The following is a 19,605-nucleotide window of genomic DNA, read 5'->3' on the forward strand; positions in this document are numbered from 1 at the left end:
CTGGCACTCGCTCTGTAGACCAGGCTGGTCTCAAACTCACAGGTTTTCACCTCTGCCTCTGCCTCCCGAGTGCTGGGATTAAAGGTGTACACCACTACCACTCAGTTTTGTTTTGTTTTGTGTTTTGGTTCTGCCTTGTATTTCTGAAAGCCCGTTCCTGTACGGTTGCCACAGCCTGTCTGTTCTGCTCTACCAACTGGCACAGAAGTCTTCTGTCGGCTCTCATGACAGGTTCCCAAAGTCAGACTGCCAATGCTGTGTGTTGCTTGTTTACAAGTGACTGGATGGGATAACAGAGGCCAGAGTCTGTGTTTGCTAAAGACATGAAGCTGAAACTGATGGTTAACAGGACCCTAGATCTCAACAGGAAAGAACAGTATAAGAAGCTACAACTAACAGATACACAAAGGGAAACTTTAATGAACAAATCCATGAGGACAGAATTGGGGGAAAGACAACACATGTAACTGGCGACACAACTTGCTTAAATTAGCAGCAGCAGCATGGAGACTATTGGGGTTATCTTCATCTAACAACAGTTTTGTGACAAACTGAGTAAAAGACAATGATTCCTCAATATGATGTTGGGTTGCACTAATCAAATTATCTAAGAGGAAAGTGTCAACAGTGGTCTCTGCTGTGGGATATTTGTACACTGTGTGAAGGTGTATTGCTGTGATTGGTGCAATAAGAAACTAGAAAGAGGGTAGGCGGGACTTCTGGGGACAGAGAGGACTCTGGGAAAGGGCATAGTCGCCAGCCACACAGAGAGGAAACAGAAGGTGCAGGATAGAAGAGAGGTAATGCCGTTTGATAGGATGTGATATAAATGGGTTATCTTAAGTTATAAGAGCTAGTTAGGAACAAGGCTAAGATATACGCTAAGCTTTCATAATTAATAATACATCTTTGTGTGGTTATTTGTGAGTTGGTGGCTCAAAGAAAAATATACTATAAGTCTCTCTTCTTCAGGCGTTGCCATACTTTTCGAATGCAGAGAGACAGTTGATAAATCTGAAAACCAGGGTGCATGCTGAAAGAGTAAGTGTATGCATTTACATAAAATATACCTAGAAAGGGAGAATGGAACTATTTCAACTGGTTTATTTGAAGCAAGACCTCACTATGTAGCCCAGGCTAGCTTAGAATTTGCAATTCTCCCTGCCTGAGCTTCTGGGGGGCTGAGATTTTCGGCATACATCACCACACACAGCCCTTCCATTTAACTTTTCACAGGTGGGCAAAGTATCTACAACAAGCATTATGGTTGTGTTTCTTCACTTAGTGTTTATCATAATTTGTTTTCATATTATTACTTATCCTGAAAAGCTTGACCAAAGGCATGGTCACCTTTAAGCTTCTTTGATGAGCTGCCTATACAATGCCCAAAGCTATGTTTTAGAGAAGTTGTCAGAGCTGATGCCTCCAACAGTAGTAGAGAAGGACGTCCATTTGATTTCATACTCAGCTCTGGTTACTATTACTACATAGTCATACTCCAGATGATGAAAAATGGGGTTGAAAAGCAACTAAGAGAAGAGGATGGGAAAGAGAGTTTAAGACAGAACAGATGATTGTGAGCTTGCTCTGAGCTATGTAGGCACGAAGAGATGCAGGTAGGAACTGGGGTGACTGAGCCCCAGTGAGTTTGGTGGCATCTCTGGGTCATCACCTGAAGATGGTCAGATAGTTGGAGCACGTAAGCTCTGATGCTCCAAGGAGTGGTCCAAACTGTTGGCAGACTCAGAAAATACTGGGGTATATGTGACTTCTTAAATAGGGACCACAAGTCATTTTGCCCAAAGCAAGGATGCTCATTCAGCCTTTATATTTTTCTAAATTTATTTATTATCATTACTGCTCTTTTGTTTGTGTGTGTATGAAAAAGAGAGGTAGGGACAGAGAGACAGGAGACAGTGTGTAGGGAGAGTTACTAAATGCACCTGCTACAGTGTCCATGTGGGTTGCACAAATCAGACTTAGGTTATCAGGCGTACACTGTATGGGAACAAACCTCGTTATCCACTGAGCCACCTCTCGGGCCATCTCGTTGTCTTTTTAGAAGCCAGTGCAGCTACCACAATATAAAGACTTTTCTCTATACGCGTAGCAAAAGCAGGTATTTTCATTTACCTGGTGATTTTATTATGGTATTCAATTGGCCTTTAAAACTATATGCCCACATGCCTATAACAGCTAACCTTCTCTGTTGAATCTGAAGACAGGAAACTGAAGCCTGAGTTCACTGGGAAATACTAACACTGAAAGCGGGGTGCTGGAGGAACTGAGTCTTTAAAAAAAAAACATTGTGATTAATACAGAGGCCATGACTGATTGAAACACTAACAATAGGAAATAATGGGGCGCTCAGGCCTGCATGGGACATTTACATCACTTCACTCAAGGCTCGGGCTACATAGCAGGAGAAAAGTAGCAAAAAATAGTAGTTGAAGGGGTTACTTTCATTAGCAATATCTGAAATGCAGTCCATGCTCAGTAAATAACCTCCCGTACATGCCCATGTAAACATGCCTAATTAAATTCAGTTACACACACACATGCACACAGGCTTTCACACACACATACACACACACAGCACAAAAGTTTGAGGGGGAACTTCTTAGGAAAGAGGGATCAGCTGAGGAAGGAGGGGTTAAAGAGAGCAAAGGGCTGGAAATCGCTGTAGCCATGTAGGACTGTATGAAGCTGCTAAGGTTGAGTAAATTTACAACAAAACAAAACAATAACAATAACAATAGAAACACCCTTTGTCCAAGAGATAGTCTCTCTTGCCCTGACTATTTCCACATATCATTTTATCTTCTCTGGACTACCACACTCCACTTAATCTTCTTTTAGCAAAATATTCAGCACATGGTAGATGAACTTTTGTCTCTTTCTCCCACATTCGGAGACATAATCGAGGTCTCTCATTTTCCACAATCTCCTATTTTCATAGTGCATTTCCGTAAGTCTGACCACAGTTCATACCCCAGGAATGTTGGTGACATGGATAAGGAAATAAGGAAATCAGCTCTGCTCCAGCCCCATGTTGGAGCGAGCAGGCAGATATCAGGCTGTGGGAAGCTCCTTCCGTCATTTCCATGGAATCTTGTCTTTGCTACCGTCAGTCAACACCTAACTGTTGCACACACGACTCCTCTCACTATCGACATCTTTAAGGATCTGACTGGTGGCAGGGGACAACAGAAGAAGCTGCTGTCAGGACCAGACAGACTCCCTTCCTTTCACTCCCAGATTTTCCTGCCACTGTGCATGGGATCAGCATCGCCAGCCAATGACTGAAGGAGAAAGAATGGAAGATCTCCTTTTCGAACCCCTGGGAGATGAAGTACTTTCTAATCTGAAAGGAAGAGTTTGCATTGCTATAAAAATTCTAGAACCTTCCCGCCTATTAGAATTTAAAGAATCATCTTGTTGCTGTTGTTGTTTTTAATAGTGAGAGAAAATGAGTAGAAAAGTTAACTTTTCTAACCCTGGCTTTGAGATGACTACCCTCACAGCACTTCCTTGAGGAACTAGCTCAAGCAAAAAGAGCCCCTGCCCTGAAGTGAGAAAAGCCACATCAAACAAACGCTCATGTGGCCTCTGGACTTATTTTAAGCGGATCACTCCCTCTTTGCCAACAATAGCAACCTTATCATTTCTTCCAGAAGCCAGAAGGGAGCGTCCCTCTGTGCTCACACACAGCTGCGCATGGCTTCCTGTGTGATTTCTTGGTCCATCCAGATAAAATGACCTCTGGCACCCAAGTCAAGTCTGGCCTGGCAGCAGACACCATTATTTAAGCAGAACAAACCAACATCCAAAGCATTCATAATTCTAGGGCTACAACATGAAGACAGCACTTCTGCAAACATAAACCCCTCAATTACCCTCTAAGATAGATACTCACCGTAAGTCCCAGGTCTCCTTTCGGTCCTTGTAAACCCTACTTAGTGGGGGGAAAAAGTAACATTCAGGTACGTTAGACCCAGTTGAGAGTATAAAAGCCATGGTAAAGCTTGAAAAAAAACATATCTCGCCTGCTTTCCTGGAGATCCGGGTTCTCCAATTTCTCCTTTTTCGCCTTTCTTTCCCACATCACCCCGTTCTCCATGATCTCCCTGTATAACATGGTTAAAAAGCAAACTTAAGTCATGAACATTAAAGCCAAATGAGAAAAAAAAATCCTACAGTTTTATTTGTTGCAACTAAAATCCCCTTAAAGGCTTGGAGTTCTTATTGACATAAATACACATAAAGAAAAAATTCATTTACACTTAAGAGAAATTAATCATTAATCATTAACTGATCAACTCATTGCCGTCAAGAAACTCAAGTGTTGTATAATTTATCAGGGTCCTGAGGCTTCTGTATCTACCAAATATGTGTCATAAGGATTTGTTCTTTCATTGACTGCCTCTGATGAATGAAAAAAATGCAACAACATTTGGATTCTATCACAGATGACACTTTTAGTGTGTTGAGAAGGGCAGGAAGCATGAGATCGCTGTCACAATCAGGACTAAGCTGTGAGACCTGTGTCTAAGCCTTTCCCTAAAATTCTGATTCACTTACCTTCTGGCCAGGAAGGCCATGGCCCACTGTACCCTTTGGCCCTGGAAAACCTTGAGGTCCTTGCTCCCCCTATGTGAGATATAAGAAAAAGGTGTTCTTACTAATTCCCCAAAATAACTCAGAATATTTAGGGTGTTAGAAACTCACTCTCAGCTTCCGTACTACATCATAGCATTGCCTAATTTTGAGGGAGGTTATAAAAGTATAAATATAGATACAGATATATAGAGGGAGATAGGCTTCTTGATTTGTTATCATTCCTGTGGTATAGACAACTCCATCTTGACTAATCTAAAGGTATGGGCACATGTACCTGTTCACAAATAGTTAATATTTCAGTATATCTTTGTATTTTTCTATATTTATAATATGCTAAAAGCATGTATTAATAATTAGGAGAAAAATTAAAACATTTTACTCTAATCAAGGATAAGGAGCTGTTTATATAATTGAGTATAACCTGTTAGCTCCGTCTTTATTTGTTTATAGCAGCAGGAAGGACTTGATTTTGCTTCTTCCCCACACAACTTAATTCCCTCTTTTGCCCAAGACATAGAAGGGCAAAACCAACATCATGGTATAGAATATGAAACAAAAATAATCACTAATGAATCACAAAGTCACAGTAACTACGTTGCTAAGAATTCTATTCTAAATCTTTGCTTAAATCTGCATCTGTTGGTGGTCAGTTTCTGGCAAAGTAGAAAGACACTGAACAGGCAGGGCCATCTTATTTCCCTCCCGTCATTCTCTCAGAAGCACCCAACTAATCCCAGGAGCATGTCGGTGGCACAATAAAAAGTCTAACCCTAGTCCCAACCTCACACTAGCTTAAAGAGACTCAAGGGTGAAAGGAGAGATAAAGGTCTGCTTTGCCACGAGTCAGTTTCTCACAGCACAGTGGGACTGAGCTCTAGGAGTTCCTGAATAGATCGCAAGTGTAGAACTTATACTCTTGACTCCTAAATTCAAGATATGAAGCAAGTCGCTTAGAATGGCCAACTTTGAGAATTTGTTCCCTGGATGTCTTTTCACCTTGGTATCCTCTAACCTAACGCTGTGACAGTGAGGCCAACAGGTAGGAATGCCTGTGTAGTGGTGCAAACACTAACACACCTAGGATGACTCACCTTCGAGAAGCTGTTGCCCTCTTTCAACTTAGCAGAAGTTATTGACATTGTTTATCCAGTTTACAATTGAGAGCAATTCTCTTTTCTTACTAGGAAATCTGGAAATATTGAGAGGCTCAGAATTCTGCACAGAAACTAGTACCAGCTTTCTGTGGGACAATGATCTTGCACCCTTTAAAGATTTGTCAGTTGTATTACTTTAATAAAATGCTGATTGGCCAGTAGCCAGGCAGGAAGTATAGGCGGGGTGACCAGAACAGGAGAATTATGGGAAGAGGAAAGGCAGTCTTCAGTCATCATCCAGATACAGAGGAAGCAAGATGAGAATGCCTCACTGATAAAAGGTGCCAAGCCACTTGGCTAACGTGGGCTAATGTAGAATGTAAGAGTTTATAAGAAGCCTGAGCTAATAGGCCAACCAGTTCATAATTAATGTAGACCTCTGTGTGTTTCTTTGGGACTGAATGGCTCTGGGTCTGGGCAGGACAGAAACTACTGCCAACACCAGCTAAATAACGTATGTGTCATAATGTAGGAAGGAATGTAGCAGAAAACAGGCCCCAGTGGGTGTGGTTCCCAGTCTCATCTAGAGTTTAGAAGGGTCTGCCTTGCTATGGCCCTGTTGCCAGCCCACAGAGAGGTATGAAGGACCCCGAGGAGACAACTGCCTGATGTTCTACTACCCTTTGCTTTAATTATAAAGAAAACAATCCACACATTTCATTTATAGTCTGAGGAAAGCGATCTCAGGAAAGGTCACAGTGTGAGTTTGCTTCCTCTGATGTTTTGTGGACTAGAATGAGAGCATCTTCATTCAATGAGATACTCAATAATGAGGAAACTTTGGATTGAGATGATGCTTCAGACCATTGGGATCTGTGCTGAGGGGTCCAGAAGACTCCTGGTCACAGACAATGAAGACAAAAGGTTCATGGCAGAACATTCTAAGGAACCAAATGGTTAGCTTTGTCCCCATCCCAAAGGAGGACAGAAGTAAACAGCACTGTGATACTAAGATGTAGTGGAGAATCATCACTGCGAAGTTTCTTAGGCAATATGTCACATCTCTGCAGCAGATGTTACAAAAGATGTCCCATAAAGGTTTATGAATAACTGTCTTTAAGAAATGATGCAAGTTCCCAACAAAGTGAAAAGCCATATTCTGAGGGGAAATTGCTGAGAAGGCAGCTATCACAGGGAAACTAATGTCCAGCAGCCTATACTTCAATGCTTTCTAATGTAAACATTCTATCTACAGTTATTAAGGAAGGAAGCTGGGTCTCTGTATCATAAAGATTTTATTCCTTTGTAACCATTAGTTTTCTTTCCAAACCCTGGAGGGTTTCTTTAAACTTTTACAGTAGATCTCCTGGCTAAAAGTCTTTATTAGGAAAGCCCGTGCTTAGTTTAGCAGAGGCGAATGTCCCCTGATCAGATTTCTTTCTCTGCCTCGGGAAAGTGGTAAACAATGAGTTCCCTGTAGACCAGACAAAATGCAAGAAAGGTTGGATCTATCAGAAAATACAAGTAAATAAACCTTTCAAACTTAACTTCTCACCCAATGCATCATCATATTCTAAGCATGGCCTGCTAAAAGTGTGAGAGATTTAGCTTTCAAATAATTAATTATTTTATAGAAAATGAATTTACAAAAGTACTATGCAATCTGTGAATCTTTTAACTTTTTTGCATCACTAAATAAGTAAGAAAATAATTGTTATCCTTTCTAAATGTTTTCTTGGCACAGGAAGAACAAATCAAATTTATAAATACTCAAAAAAGCATAAAATGGACTTCTGGCTTCTACTCAGAGTATGGAAATGTGAAAACTAAGTCATTCTTAAAACAACTATATATAAAATGTTTACATTAGGAAACATTTCAGGGTAGACTCCTGGACACTCAGTCATCCCCGTGATAGCTGCCTTCTCAGTGATTTCCCCAAAGTATGGCTTTTCACTTTGTAGGGAAATTATATCACTTCTAAAGATAGTCATAAGCCTTTATGGGCCATCTTTTGTAATATCTGTTGTAGAAATCTTAAAATTCGTCTACATAATTGTTAGGAAGGCATGGAACTGCTCCCAGACTCTCTATATAAATGAAGTCACAACTCTTCCATAGTCTGTCCTGGACCTCTAGTTGTGAGACAACCACTCTTCTCACCATCTTAGGAAACACTGGATCCCTAAGCAGAGCAAAGACCTTAGCACACCTTCTCTGATGGAAATACCAGACATTATGTATAATCTGGCAAGTAGGGTTCAGATAAAATTCTGAACCGATTCCTAAAAGCCAATGTGGCTGCCGTGAGAAGATGGATTTCTGGGGCTCCAGGTAGAAGGGGGGATCATACCTACCCCAGGCTGCTCTTCTGAGATCCACCAAAGCTCAGAAGAAAGGCATGCAAACAGGAAGGATGGGCAGGAGTGGTGGGTGGAAGGCTGGAGAATGCTCCCTGTGGTACAGGCCTGGGAGTAAAAACTTACTGCCTCATGCTGTCCAACATGATATATATTTTTTAAAAAACCACTATTGGATAGCAGGCTCACACATGGAGCAATCCATTTCTTACTGTTCTAGAGACTGGGAAGTCCAAGATCCAGATAGGGGAGGAGGCATTGTCTGGTGAGGGCTAGGTTCTGGTTCACAGATGGTATCTTCCTTCTTGCTGTGTCTTCACATGGTGGAAGGTGCAAAGCCACTCTCTGGACCTACTCTGAGTACACTAGTTCATTTGTGAGAGCCCTGACCTCTTTACTTAATCCCCAAGGTTGTGCCTTCCAATAGCATCACCTTTAGAATGATGCTATCAGCATAGGAATTGGGAGTGGACAGAAATGTATAAATCATAGCACCCAGGGAAAGACATGGCCCTCCCTATGGGAAAAAGGTTGTCTCAGGAAAGGACAGCCAACATTCTTGCCTATCCCGCATAGATGATGGCTCATGGCAGTTGGGGAAAGGAAAACAGACAAAAATCCACAGCAAGGAATCCTAGAGCCAGCATCAAAGCTGCCCTACTGCTTGATGCCAGGAATGCATGCTTAGCTCAGGACAGCAGGAGCCGGCTGTGCATAAAACTGGTACGAATGTTACTGCATATAAATAATTCTCCACTAAATAATGAGAATAAAAGTCCTTTAACAAATTGAAAGCATTGGACCCTGAGAACCGGTGCAGTGGGTAAGAGCTCCTGTGGCTCTTGCAAAGGATGCTGGTTTCATTCCCAGCACCTACATGGTGGTCACAACAACCTATAATTTCCATTCTGATGATTCATAGCCCTCTTCTCTGCAGGAACCAGGCACACACATGGTATACATGCAGAAAACACTCATAAACATAATATTTAATTAAAAAGAATTGAACACTTGCCAAAATCCTAATTATGTATATAGGTTAAACTGTATATCAATGATAATTTTCTGATATTTACAATTGTGCTTTATTGCTTAAGAGAATGTGCTTGCTTATAAAAATACAGGAATAAATTTAAGAGGAAAAAGTAAAAATATCATATCTCTAGTATACTATCAAATGTTCATAAAAACAACATGATTATGTGTATACACAGGCACACATACTTTGATCTTTTTTTAATTTGGTGATAGTAACATTTATAAACTCTAAATAAAGGGCCTATAAGAATTCTTTATGCTATACTTGCAGCTTGCTTAAATGTGAAGCTATTTCAAAATAAAGATTAGAGATCAATATCTAAAACAAATGAGTGAGAGAATAAACAAACACACAATGATGTCATCTGTCCTCATTGAAGAAGTCAGGCACACAGGCATTTTATCTACCTGGAGTTTGAGAACTCACATGTTAAATAAACACCAGAGTCCAACATGGATTTCATGTGTGGTGTGTGTGTGTGTGTACACGTGCGTGTGTGCATGTACACACACACACAGAAAAGTGTGCATATGAGTACACATGGCCGTAGAAGCCAGAGTGCTTTTTCTCAGGTGTGTTATGATTTTTTTTGGTTTAAGTCTCTCTTTGACCTGGTGCTAAACAGTTAGGCCAGGCTAGCTGGCCAGAGAGTCCCAGGGAGCCTCCTCTCCCTGCCTCTCAGCACTGGGAATCAATGCCAGGTCACGCGGCTCACAAGACAAGCACTCTGTCCTCTGAAGCACCACCCCAGCCTGCAGTACGAGCTTCTTGAGGGTGGAGGCTTGACCACCATTCACACCACCTCCACGTAAATATGATCAGTGTATACTCCCAAAGAGTTACCCACCGCCAGGTTAGCACCTCCATCTCAGCAGAACGTAAATGTCACAAAAGTGGACACCGGGCTACGTCTCAGCAGAGGAACTCTGGCTACCACTGCTCCTTCCTGTTAGAGTTCGTGCCACCCAAGTTTTCTCTGTTATTCATGGGTAACAGCAAGGTTAACCATTTGTAGAGTAGAGGTTTTTATTTCTAAGAAGAGATATGAGTTTCATATTTAGAAACACAACTAAGAATCCTGTTATTAAAGGGAAAATGGATGAAGACGCTCTGAAATTTTGGCTCAGGCCTGCTTCCTTCCTGAAGGCTGATTGAAAGGCAAGAGTGAAAACAACCTGAATGCAGGCTCTCTTCAGTGACAACTCGAACCATCTTGGTTTTATTTTATCTCCACACCCTCGTAGCTTCGCTGCCGCGCTGTTCTCCCCCTAGGCATTCTCTATCTCTTTCTAAAGAGAAAGGGCTCAAATCAACACGGCAAACCAGAGCCAGAAATTCTAGTTCAAACAGAAACTCCTGCTCTGACAAGAGGGTAAGCCTTGTCTGAGAGCCCCAGAGACCTGGTCACACAGTGAAAACAAATGAAGCTTCTGGCTAGCATTCAGCTGAGAGTCAGCAGGGACTTTCTAGGCTGAGGGCACTGGCTGGGGAGGATTTGGGGATGGGAAACAATTGAGCTTTTTAAGGTTGTCTGGGTTTTTAAGTTTTTGAAATTTCTATGCAGTTGTACAATCATACGAAAAAGTCCAGACCTCGCTCCTTTGCAGTGGTCCTACAGCATCCAGACCTCCCTTCTTTGCAGTGGTCCTACAGCATCCAGACCTCAGACCTCCCTTCTTTGCAGTGATCCTACAGCATCCAGACCTCACTCCTTTGCAGTGGTCCTACAGCATCCAGACCTCACTCCTTTGCAGTGGTCCTACAGCATCCAGACCTCACTCCTTTGCAGTGGTCCTGCAGTATCTCAGGATGTTTTTTAATCATCACTCTTCCCTCTGTTTCTATGCTACGCTGCCTCTCCCCTTTCTGTCACACTGTCACTAATAAGAACGTGTGGATGTGGGGGCTTGTAAATTTTGAAAGTGGAGAATAAAAGCCTTCTGCCTGCTGGAATAAAGAAGGCAGGATTGTATTGGATGTTGACTTAGTGGGTGAACGGTACAGTTCATTAGACCAACGACCAGCATGAAAGCCAAAATCCACTTCCTACTGCTTTGTGGGCACAGCTAGATCGCATGAGAAGGACATTTTCAATTGTTATTGGCCTCTGAAGTACATTAAACTGTACATGTTGATAGAGAGTGCTTGTCTAGGGACTTCTCAACCAGATTGGTCTGGTATTTGGGCACTGATTTCCCGAAACTTCTGATCTTAACACGCTGCTGCTGTAAGTAGCAACTGCCACTTACTGTTTCCCCATAAGTAAAGATCCAGTTTAAGTGTAATTTCTTAATAGTCCTGTGAAGAAATGCATAGGTAAAGTCAGGCTTCAACAGTTCTCTCAAGCCACCATGGATTATCTGATATTACAATATTTTCAACAGTAGTTCTATTTCCAATATTCAGCCTGATGGTCCCTCCGGATAAAGGCTCTACTGCGTTTTCCTCTGTTCTAGCTTGGCACTGGGGAGAAGCCTGGGCAATTTTTCCCTCTCTGACCTGATAATCAACTGCTTCCAGTTCCTTAAAATCCCTTCCCCTCGTGGCACTGCATCCTTCTAACTGAATGTCCCATTTTGATATGTTAACACTCTTTAATGGGGACTACGACAGCCTAATGCTTGTTTGATAAAGTAGCCCATTTGCTCCGGAGGAGAATCAATGAGTAAGTTATACGCTGTCAAGCCAGCTTTGTTGGAGCAGAGCCCCAGAGCTTCTGGTACCTGGCCAAATATAATCCCAATAGGCTGAATGGAACAAAAACATGGCTTCATTATATTTGATTTTCATTCAAATGGTGATTCAAATGGTTGCAATTGCGTTTGGGGAGACAAGGAAATCATTTAAAGATTCAATGGTTGATTTTGAGTCTGTTCCTAAAGACAATCCAACACCTTTACTGTGTGTACTTTTTCATTCTTCATGGTCTTGGTATAGAGCCAAGAAATGTCAGCCACAGACAGCGAGAGTTTTCAGAACAGCCCCCCCGGGAAACTTCCAGGAGCTGGACCACGATGCCTGCCGACATTAGTGCTGGTGGCTGTGTGCATTTGCTGGGGCTGCTGCAGGGATGGAGAGGACTAAAACTCCGCTTGTCCATTATCTCACAGTGTAGCAGTGAGAAATCGGAAATCAGTTTCCAAGGATTCGACAGAACCAGCTTCCCTAGAAGCTCTGGGGACAAAATATGCTGTCTTTATCCCTCCATCTTCTCGTGCCGTCCTGTCCTCTCTGGGTTTCCTCCAGCCCCTCCACTCCAGGCTATGTCTATCAACACACCACTTCTATCACAGTCTACCTCTCTCTGCCTCCCTCCTGCTTGAGACTGCCTTTAGTGTCCACCCAGATAACTCGAAACCACCTCCTCTCAGTCCGTTTCTAGTTTCCTTCTGCCATGAAGTAATAAATCCATATTCCACAGGTGAGGACATGGACATATGGAAGGTTCATTATTCAGCCTAGCATAGTGACTTTTTTCTTATGCCTAAAAAAACAATGTGGTATGGTTACCATGCTATCTGTTTTAACCTTGATATATTTCCATTTAGATAATTGCACTAGTATGCAAATGTGCAGCCTAACTCAGTTTACACTCTAGGATATGGAGTAAAAATTCATATCGAATGCTTAAAATATCTTATCATGTGCTCTATAATACTGCTTTGTTCAACAAACAACCACGGATACACAGCTGTGGGTCCCTCACTTGCTGCCTCCTGCTGACATGTTACACATAGCCTAAGCACTCGCATCTCTGGGTGATGCAAACAGAATGCAGCCAGTAATCTGAAAGTATAGAGCGTGGGAGGAGTTGGAGAGGGGAGAGAGGGGGAGGTTGGCTTGACCAAAGTGCATAATATGCATGCATGAAATTCTCGAAAATAAAATTTGGAAGAATTAAAATATAGTACACTCTGGTCTGAGGGGACAGCCCAGTCAGTGAGACGCCTGCTGTGGCAAGCATAAGATCGGGGTTTGGATTCTCAGCACCCACATTTTAAAAGCCAGGTATAATCAAGTGTGTGTGTGTGTGTGTGTGTGTGTGTGTGTGTGTGGTGTGTGTGTGTGTGTGTGTGTGTGTGTGTGTGTGTAACTCTAGCACTAAGAGTTAGATGTTGGAGATACGTGGATACTTGGAGCTCAGTGGCCAATCTGGTCAAAAGGATGAGCTTGAGGTTCAGTGAGTTTCTATCTCAGAAAGCTATAGAGCAACCAAAGAAAGACATGTGACCTCGCCCTCATGCTTACACACATGCATTAACAACACCACACGTGCACACAATACCACACTATACTCACACACAAACTATAGCACATGCATCTAGGTACAGTACCTAATGCTTGGTGACAAACACATGCTGCTTTCTTAAACACCAATGCTCCTATATGTTTAATCATTGCATTAGAGTATACTCCAACATGACTGAGCCATGACTATAAAGTAGTACATTATGCTGTTCTGGCAGGAGACTCACAGATGTCATGTTTTCTGCATGGCTTGATTTCATCAAATGACCATGTTAAATGATGGACCTAAACCATCTGGATTTGTGTAAGGACACTCCATAATGCATACAAAATGATGAGATCACCTCTCGCCATCTCTTAGAACAGATCCCCATTGTTAGGTAAAGCATGACTAGATCATAGCCCGCAATCCACACTTGAAGACATGTTTCAACTAGTACTGTATGGATTTGCACTGGAGAGACTTCAAAAATGCAGTTTCCCTTAAGAGGGGGCAAGGTGTGTACTGACTAGAATACTGTAAGGGACTTGCCTCTCACTTCAAAGGAGCATGGGTCGGGTGATTAGGACACAATATTGGAACTCTGGCGAGTCTTTCACAGCATGTGTTTTTGTCCTTACTTTTAAATAAGGGGCTAGACTTACAGTAGGCTTCTATCTGACACCTGCTCTCATTAAAAGACGCCTTGAGATAGCAGACCTATCCAAAGAAGCAGGTCATGTCTACGAACGTCTACACTTTAGGAACCATTGAGAGTCAACCAGAAGAATAAGCAACTATAAATACGTAAATTGGCATCACATAACTTATAGTTCATATAAATAAATGTTTTCAGCTTGGCGATGCTGTGCTCCTCTGGCCATTTTGCTCAAGCTCGGCTCTTTACTTGCCGTGTCTGTGTATAACCGCTCGCAGGCGAGGAGGGGGTGAGGAAGCAGCAGGCCAGCGTTTGTCAGTCAAGCCACTTAGCGTGGCTGCCTGATTGCTTCCTGGACCCATACTCACTGACACGAGTTTCTATTTGATTGGCAGAAGTTAGTCTCATTTTCTAATAATAAAGCTGCCCTTGGTTTAAATCCTGACTAAATATATTGGCAGGTCATAGTATAAAAAATACTATGGCTTTGAAGGGTTTTGCCAGCTGGTCTCGGCTGCATGTATCAGTTTGTCTTGCTCTTCTGTCTAAATCTCTCTCCCTCCCTCTCCCTCCCCCCTCTCTCTACACACACACACACACACACACACACACACACACACACACACATATATATATACCTGCCAAATTTTATGAATGTCTTAGTTAAAATTCAAATCTACTTGTACCACAATGATAAGTACAAAGAGAGCGGTCTTAATGGCAGTTGGCTATGCTAGGGACAAGGAATCTGCCACCCCCTTTGCTTGTCATCTGTAGTATTCTAATTCCCTGACATGAGTCTCTCAGAGATTTCATATTTTGCTGTTTGGTTTCTTTGAAAGATTTATTTTATTTTAACTATGTTTAAGCATGTGTATGCAGGTGGTCATGGAGGTAGAAGGGGGCTAGAGCTGGAGTTACTAGTGGCTATGAACCCGCTGGCATGGCTGTTGGGAAGCAAACTCAGGTCCTCTGCAAGAACATTGCATACTCTGAACCACTGAACTATCTCTGCAACCTTGGCAGTTTGGTTTAGATGGCTCCAACTTTTCTTTTGGTGTCCCTTGTGCTCTCAGGAGAGACGAATACCGGGTTCCTTTCTAATTGTTATCCTGAGCAACCTCATCTGAATCTGTGATTCAGTAGTGACCATATAAAGTTAATAAGCTCCAATTCTCTAGTTTCTATAGTCATTATTATCTCTGAACTCCTGGCTGAACTTCCTGTCTACTTTATAGAGTTTTCCATATGATAACCACTGTAGAACTAAATCTACTAAAACCAGAAACCCTACTCTGCTCTGTTCTGTCCTTCATGACTCACCCCTCCTTTGGACTCCCAGGACTACAGAATCTCCCGTCCCTCATGCCCTCAACCCTCCTCCAGACTCCCAGGACTGCAGAATCTCTGGGTCATGACCCTGCTCTCCCTGGTCATCCTTACCCATCTGCCCTCATGCCAGTCATAACTAGCGCCCTTTATATTAACCTTTCTCATACCACATATGTCATAACAACTTTAGATGCTCATATCTTAACTATCATAATTACCATAAATTTCCAAAGTAGAAACTATTCACCCTACCTTTTTTTTACCTTCTGAGGAGTATATTTTATATCCCTATACATCATATTGAGCTATAAAGGGTGGATATGGTAGCTGACCACCTTTTGATAAAAGTTGACTAAAGATAAGTCCATATATACACTCTAAACTCCATCTTATTTAACCTCACAAATCACACAAGCATCTAGGTGCCTCTTAGGTTAATTAAGGAAAATTTCTTGATGAAATTTCGGCACTCAAACTGGTCAAAGAGTATCCAGCCACAGTGGATCTATCTACAACACAACTGTTGAAACCCCGTGCTCAAGGAGCATCGAGTAAGTAGGACTGAAACCTCTGCTGTGATTCCTAGAAATGATGGAGACTTCACCCAAGATGCCTCAACAATATAACTCCTCAACCAGACCTAAACAAGGACAACGCCAACCGACATGCTAATGTGGAAGGGGAACTGTCATGTGACTCCACCCCTAGAAGAAAAATGATAAGTCTAGAATGCTGAACTAAGTCTTCTCCCAGGGAGGAGCTCCCTAATTGCTTACCCCAAACCAAGTAGTCAGCCCTGAAGTTGTGAATATGCAAGCTATGCTGAACGGACTTGACAGGTTGTATTTATGTCTTTAAGCACACATCTATGTAACAACCATTAAAGCAGAGGAGACCAGTAATTTGAAAGTAAGTGAGGTGAACATGGGTGGAGAGGAAGAGAGGGAGGGAGGAAGGGGAATGAAGGAAAATGATGCAATTATACTTTAATTTTAAGCATTGGAAGTTCAATATAGAAACATAATAAAACAGAGATTATAGAAGAGTTCAGCAGATATTTATTGATGAATCAACTGAAGAAGATATTTATAACTAGGTTCTCCGGGCTAGGAATGTGAAACTAGGAATGTGGGTCTAGGATCAATTTGTGAATTGCTCCTATAGCATTGGCTTCTGGGACAGCTGAATAGCACTGGTAAAGAGGGGCTCACATACTGGAAAACCCACAGTGCGGCTCACATGAGATGAATTCTGCTGACTGCATAGGTCACTTCAGCAGAAGAGTGGGGACAGCAGGAAGTGTTGACTTGGACAGCCACAGTCACTACCTGAGCAGCAGAAAGTGAGGCCTCTAAGCACAATACTCAATCCCTCTGCATAAGCTTGCTGAACAGATTCTATATGTTGTGTGTTTTGCAAAATACTCTTTTCACCCAAGGATCTGTTCATTTACAGACATGAGTGGACACAGAAGCCCTGGAAAGGGCAAAGCCTCCTCTTAATGATGTAATCTTGGAGTAGGCTGAGTCCTGACCTAGAAAGACATGCGAGTCCTGGGTTAGTAAAGTGTTCTCTTGCCGGGACAGAATGCCTGAGATACAAATGTACAGGAGGCAGACTTATTTTGGCTCACGGTTGCCAGGGTTGCAGAATGTGATTTGCTTAGCAGCATCTTTGGGTGCCTAAGGCAACACTGAACGTTTGATGGAGAGCAAGTGGTGGAACAAACATCTCACCTTGTGGCAGATAGGTAGCAGAAAAGAAAGAGTCAAAAATAAGATACCCCCCCACAAAGGCACACACACCCATGGCCCACTTTCTCCAATTAGGAGCGTTCATCTGGGAACTCATCAGGGAATTTAACCCCTGAGGTGGTTAGCACCATGGTGATGCAGCCATCTCTCAATACCATCACACCTTCAACACATGAGTCTTTCAGGTCCATTTCATACCCAACACATGGACCAAGTGAATGTTCTTTTACATGGAAAGGGATCTTCCCAGCTGCAACTAGGCTAAGGTTCTTCACACAAGGAGATTATTTTTATTCTTTGGATGGGTTCTAAGTGTAATCGTGAGTCCTCCTGGGAAGGAATCAGAAGAAGGTAAGCTGGAAGAGCAGAAACAAAGCCAACGAGAAAGTAAAACCCATTGGTTTTCCAGATGGAGAAAGATGCTGCGTCAGGTACAGTGGGAGTGTGGATCTGCCATTTAGAAAAGACTAGAAAATGCACTCTTCAAAACTTACTCAGTGTTATCCACACTAAGATTCAGTTCATATTCAAGGGCTTCCAGAACTCTAAGAGACTGGAGGTGTGATGTATTCAAGCTGAATTTGAGGCAGTCTGTTGCAGCAACCACAGGAAAGCAACACAGAGACTAAGGCCATTCCTCTTGCTTCTGGCAAAGCAGACCGTAACAAGAGCATTGTGTGTTATAACATCAAAAGTAAGTTGCCTCAGGAGTATTACTCCAAGTGTCATGGAGCTAAGAAGAGCAAGTCGGGAACAGATCTGGGCGGGGTGAGGTGGGGGGGTGAGACAGGGGGCAGTTTGCATTCTGCAGGCCAGCACTCCAAGCAAGGACAGTTCTTTGGAGAACACTGCTCATCTATGGCATTTCAGTCTTCAGGAGGCAAAGGAATGTTGGGAACGAGCCTCTCACTCCAGGGAAAAGGGATGAGCATTCTGTGTGTTAGCCTTCGCAGTAGGGCTGGAAACTGTTGGAAAGCCATGTTTCAGTATGAGTGATAGTTCGCTTAGCATATGTATCCCTTCAACTTGCTTTGTTTCTGACACCACCTATAGTCTATATTGTTAGAATTGTTTCTTAATTTTATATTTAAAGATGGAGCTCAGTTCCATTTCCAGAGTCCCTCTCAGGTGTAGTAGAAGCTTCCTTCTACCTTTGCTGCATTCTTCAAAGGATTATCACAGTCTGAGGCAGTGAGATATCCCCACTATGTAATCTGAGGATACCCACACACTACCAAGAAACAGGAGTGTCTTAGGTTGCTGCTGCTGTGATAAAACACTATGAGCAAAAGGTTTTCTGTGGTTGGTGTAACAAATTGCCACAAACTCACCAGCTGAATGTGACTCAGTTAGTCTTTAACATTCTGGATCCCTTAAGTCTGAAATGAATCCTAATGTAGATTACACCATGGTTTATTTTATCCTACAGCATGTAGTTAATCATCCAGGGAAGTCAGGGCAGGAACTCAAAACAGGGGCTTGGAGCAGGAGCTGGTGCAGAGGCCATAGAGGAGTGCTGTTTACTGACTTGCTCAGTCTGCTTTCTTCCAGCACCTAGGATGACCAGCTCGGGGGTGGCACTGCCCATGGTTAGTTGGGTCCTCCCACATAAGCATCAATCATGAAAGATGCCACACAGACTCGCCCACAAAGCCAATCCTATGGAGGCGTTTCCCCAGTTGAGCTATCCTCCTCTTGGAAGACTCTGACTTGTGTCCGGCTAACAGGACTTGTGTCCGGGCAACAAGACAAGCCACCACGGAGAGTGGCTGCGAGGGGCAGCCTGCAAGGACAAGAATGGTAGGGAAGCCAAAAACAAGAAGAAAGCCTATCCTGCAAACTGTAATATACTCAAATACTCGCTGACCGAGTCACTCTGTCTTTAAAATACTTCCAGAGAAAATATCCAAATGAAATATATATGTATAGCTGGACATGATGGTACATGCCTTTAATCCCAGCACCCGGGAAGCCAGCCAGAGTTACATAAAGTGATCCAGTCTCAAAACACTGAATAAGCAACAAAAACAAAATGCATGTATATGCATACAAAATTAACATATTTGTGTCCATAGGAGTATTATATATAAAAACCAAAAGTAGAAACACACTAATATCAGTGATTCCCGTACTTTGGTCACATAAGAGATATCTGTCCATCTTTGTGACAAAAGGAATTACTGGACTCCACCTCCTGAGTTTCATCTCAGAAAATGTCTTACAGCATTCATTTTTTATATGTTCTGGGGATTAAAGCCCTATGTATTCTTTAAATAAAGTATGAAAAGATCTTTATTACAAACACTTCCTTTAGGCAATCCTCCAGCTCGTTCATCTATATGCAGTTTTCTCTCTCATTTCATCTCAACAGTCAAGAAGAGAAAGCTTCTCTCTTGATTTCTTAGCAAAACTCTCCTAGATTTTCTCCATTAACTACACAGTGACAATCGACTTGTTAACCCGGAAGCTTAGATGTATGGGCAGCATCTGAGGCCAAGCAAAACAATAAAACTGTAAAAA

At 42.4% G+C, this 19,605-nt stretch overlaps 1 protein-coding gene across 1 annotated transcript in view; it reads right to left on the reverse strand.

The window, feature by feature from the left end:
- The window catches only part of Col28a1 (collagen type XXVIII alpha 1 chain), a 169,614-nt gene that overhangs the window by 19,279 nt on the left and 130,730 nt on the right, over positions 1 to 19,605 (reverse strand). The window contains 3 exon segments of the mRNA XM_042054567.1: positions 3,917 to 3,952; positions 4,047 to 4,127; positions 4,582 to 4,650. Of these exon segments, the coding sequence (XP_041910501.1) occupies positions 3,917 to 3,952; positions 4,047 to 4,127; positions 4,582 to 4,650 (186 nt within the window).

This window comes from Arvicola amphibius, chromosome 2, assembly GCF_903992535.2.
Source record: "Arvicola amphibius chromosome 2, mArvAmp1.2, whole genome shotgun sequence".
In the NCBI taxonomy this organism is placed as follows: Eukaryota; Metazoa; Chordata; class Mammalia; order Rodentia; family Cricetidae; genus Arvicola; species Arvicola amphibius.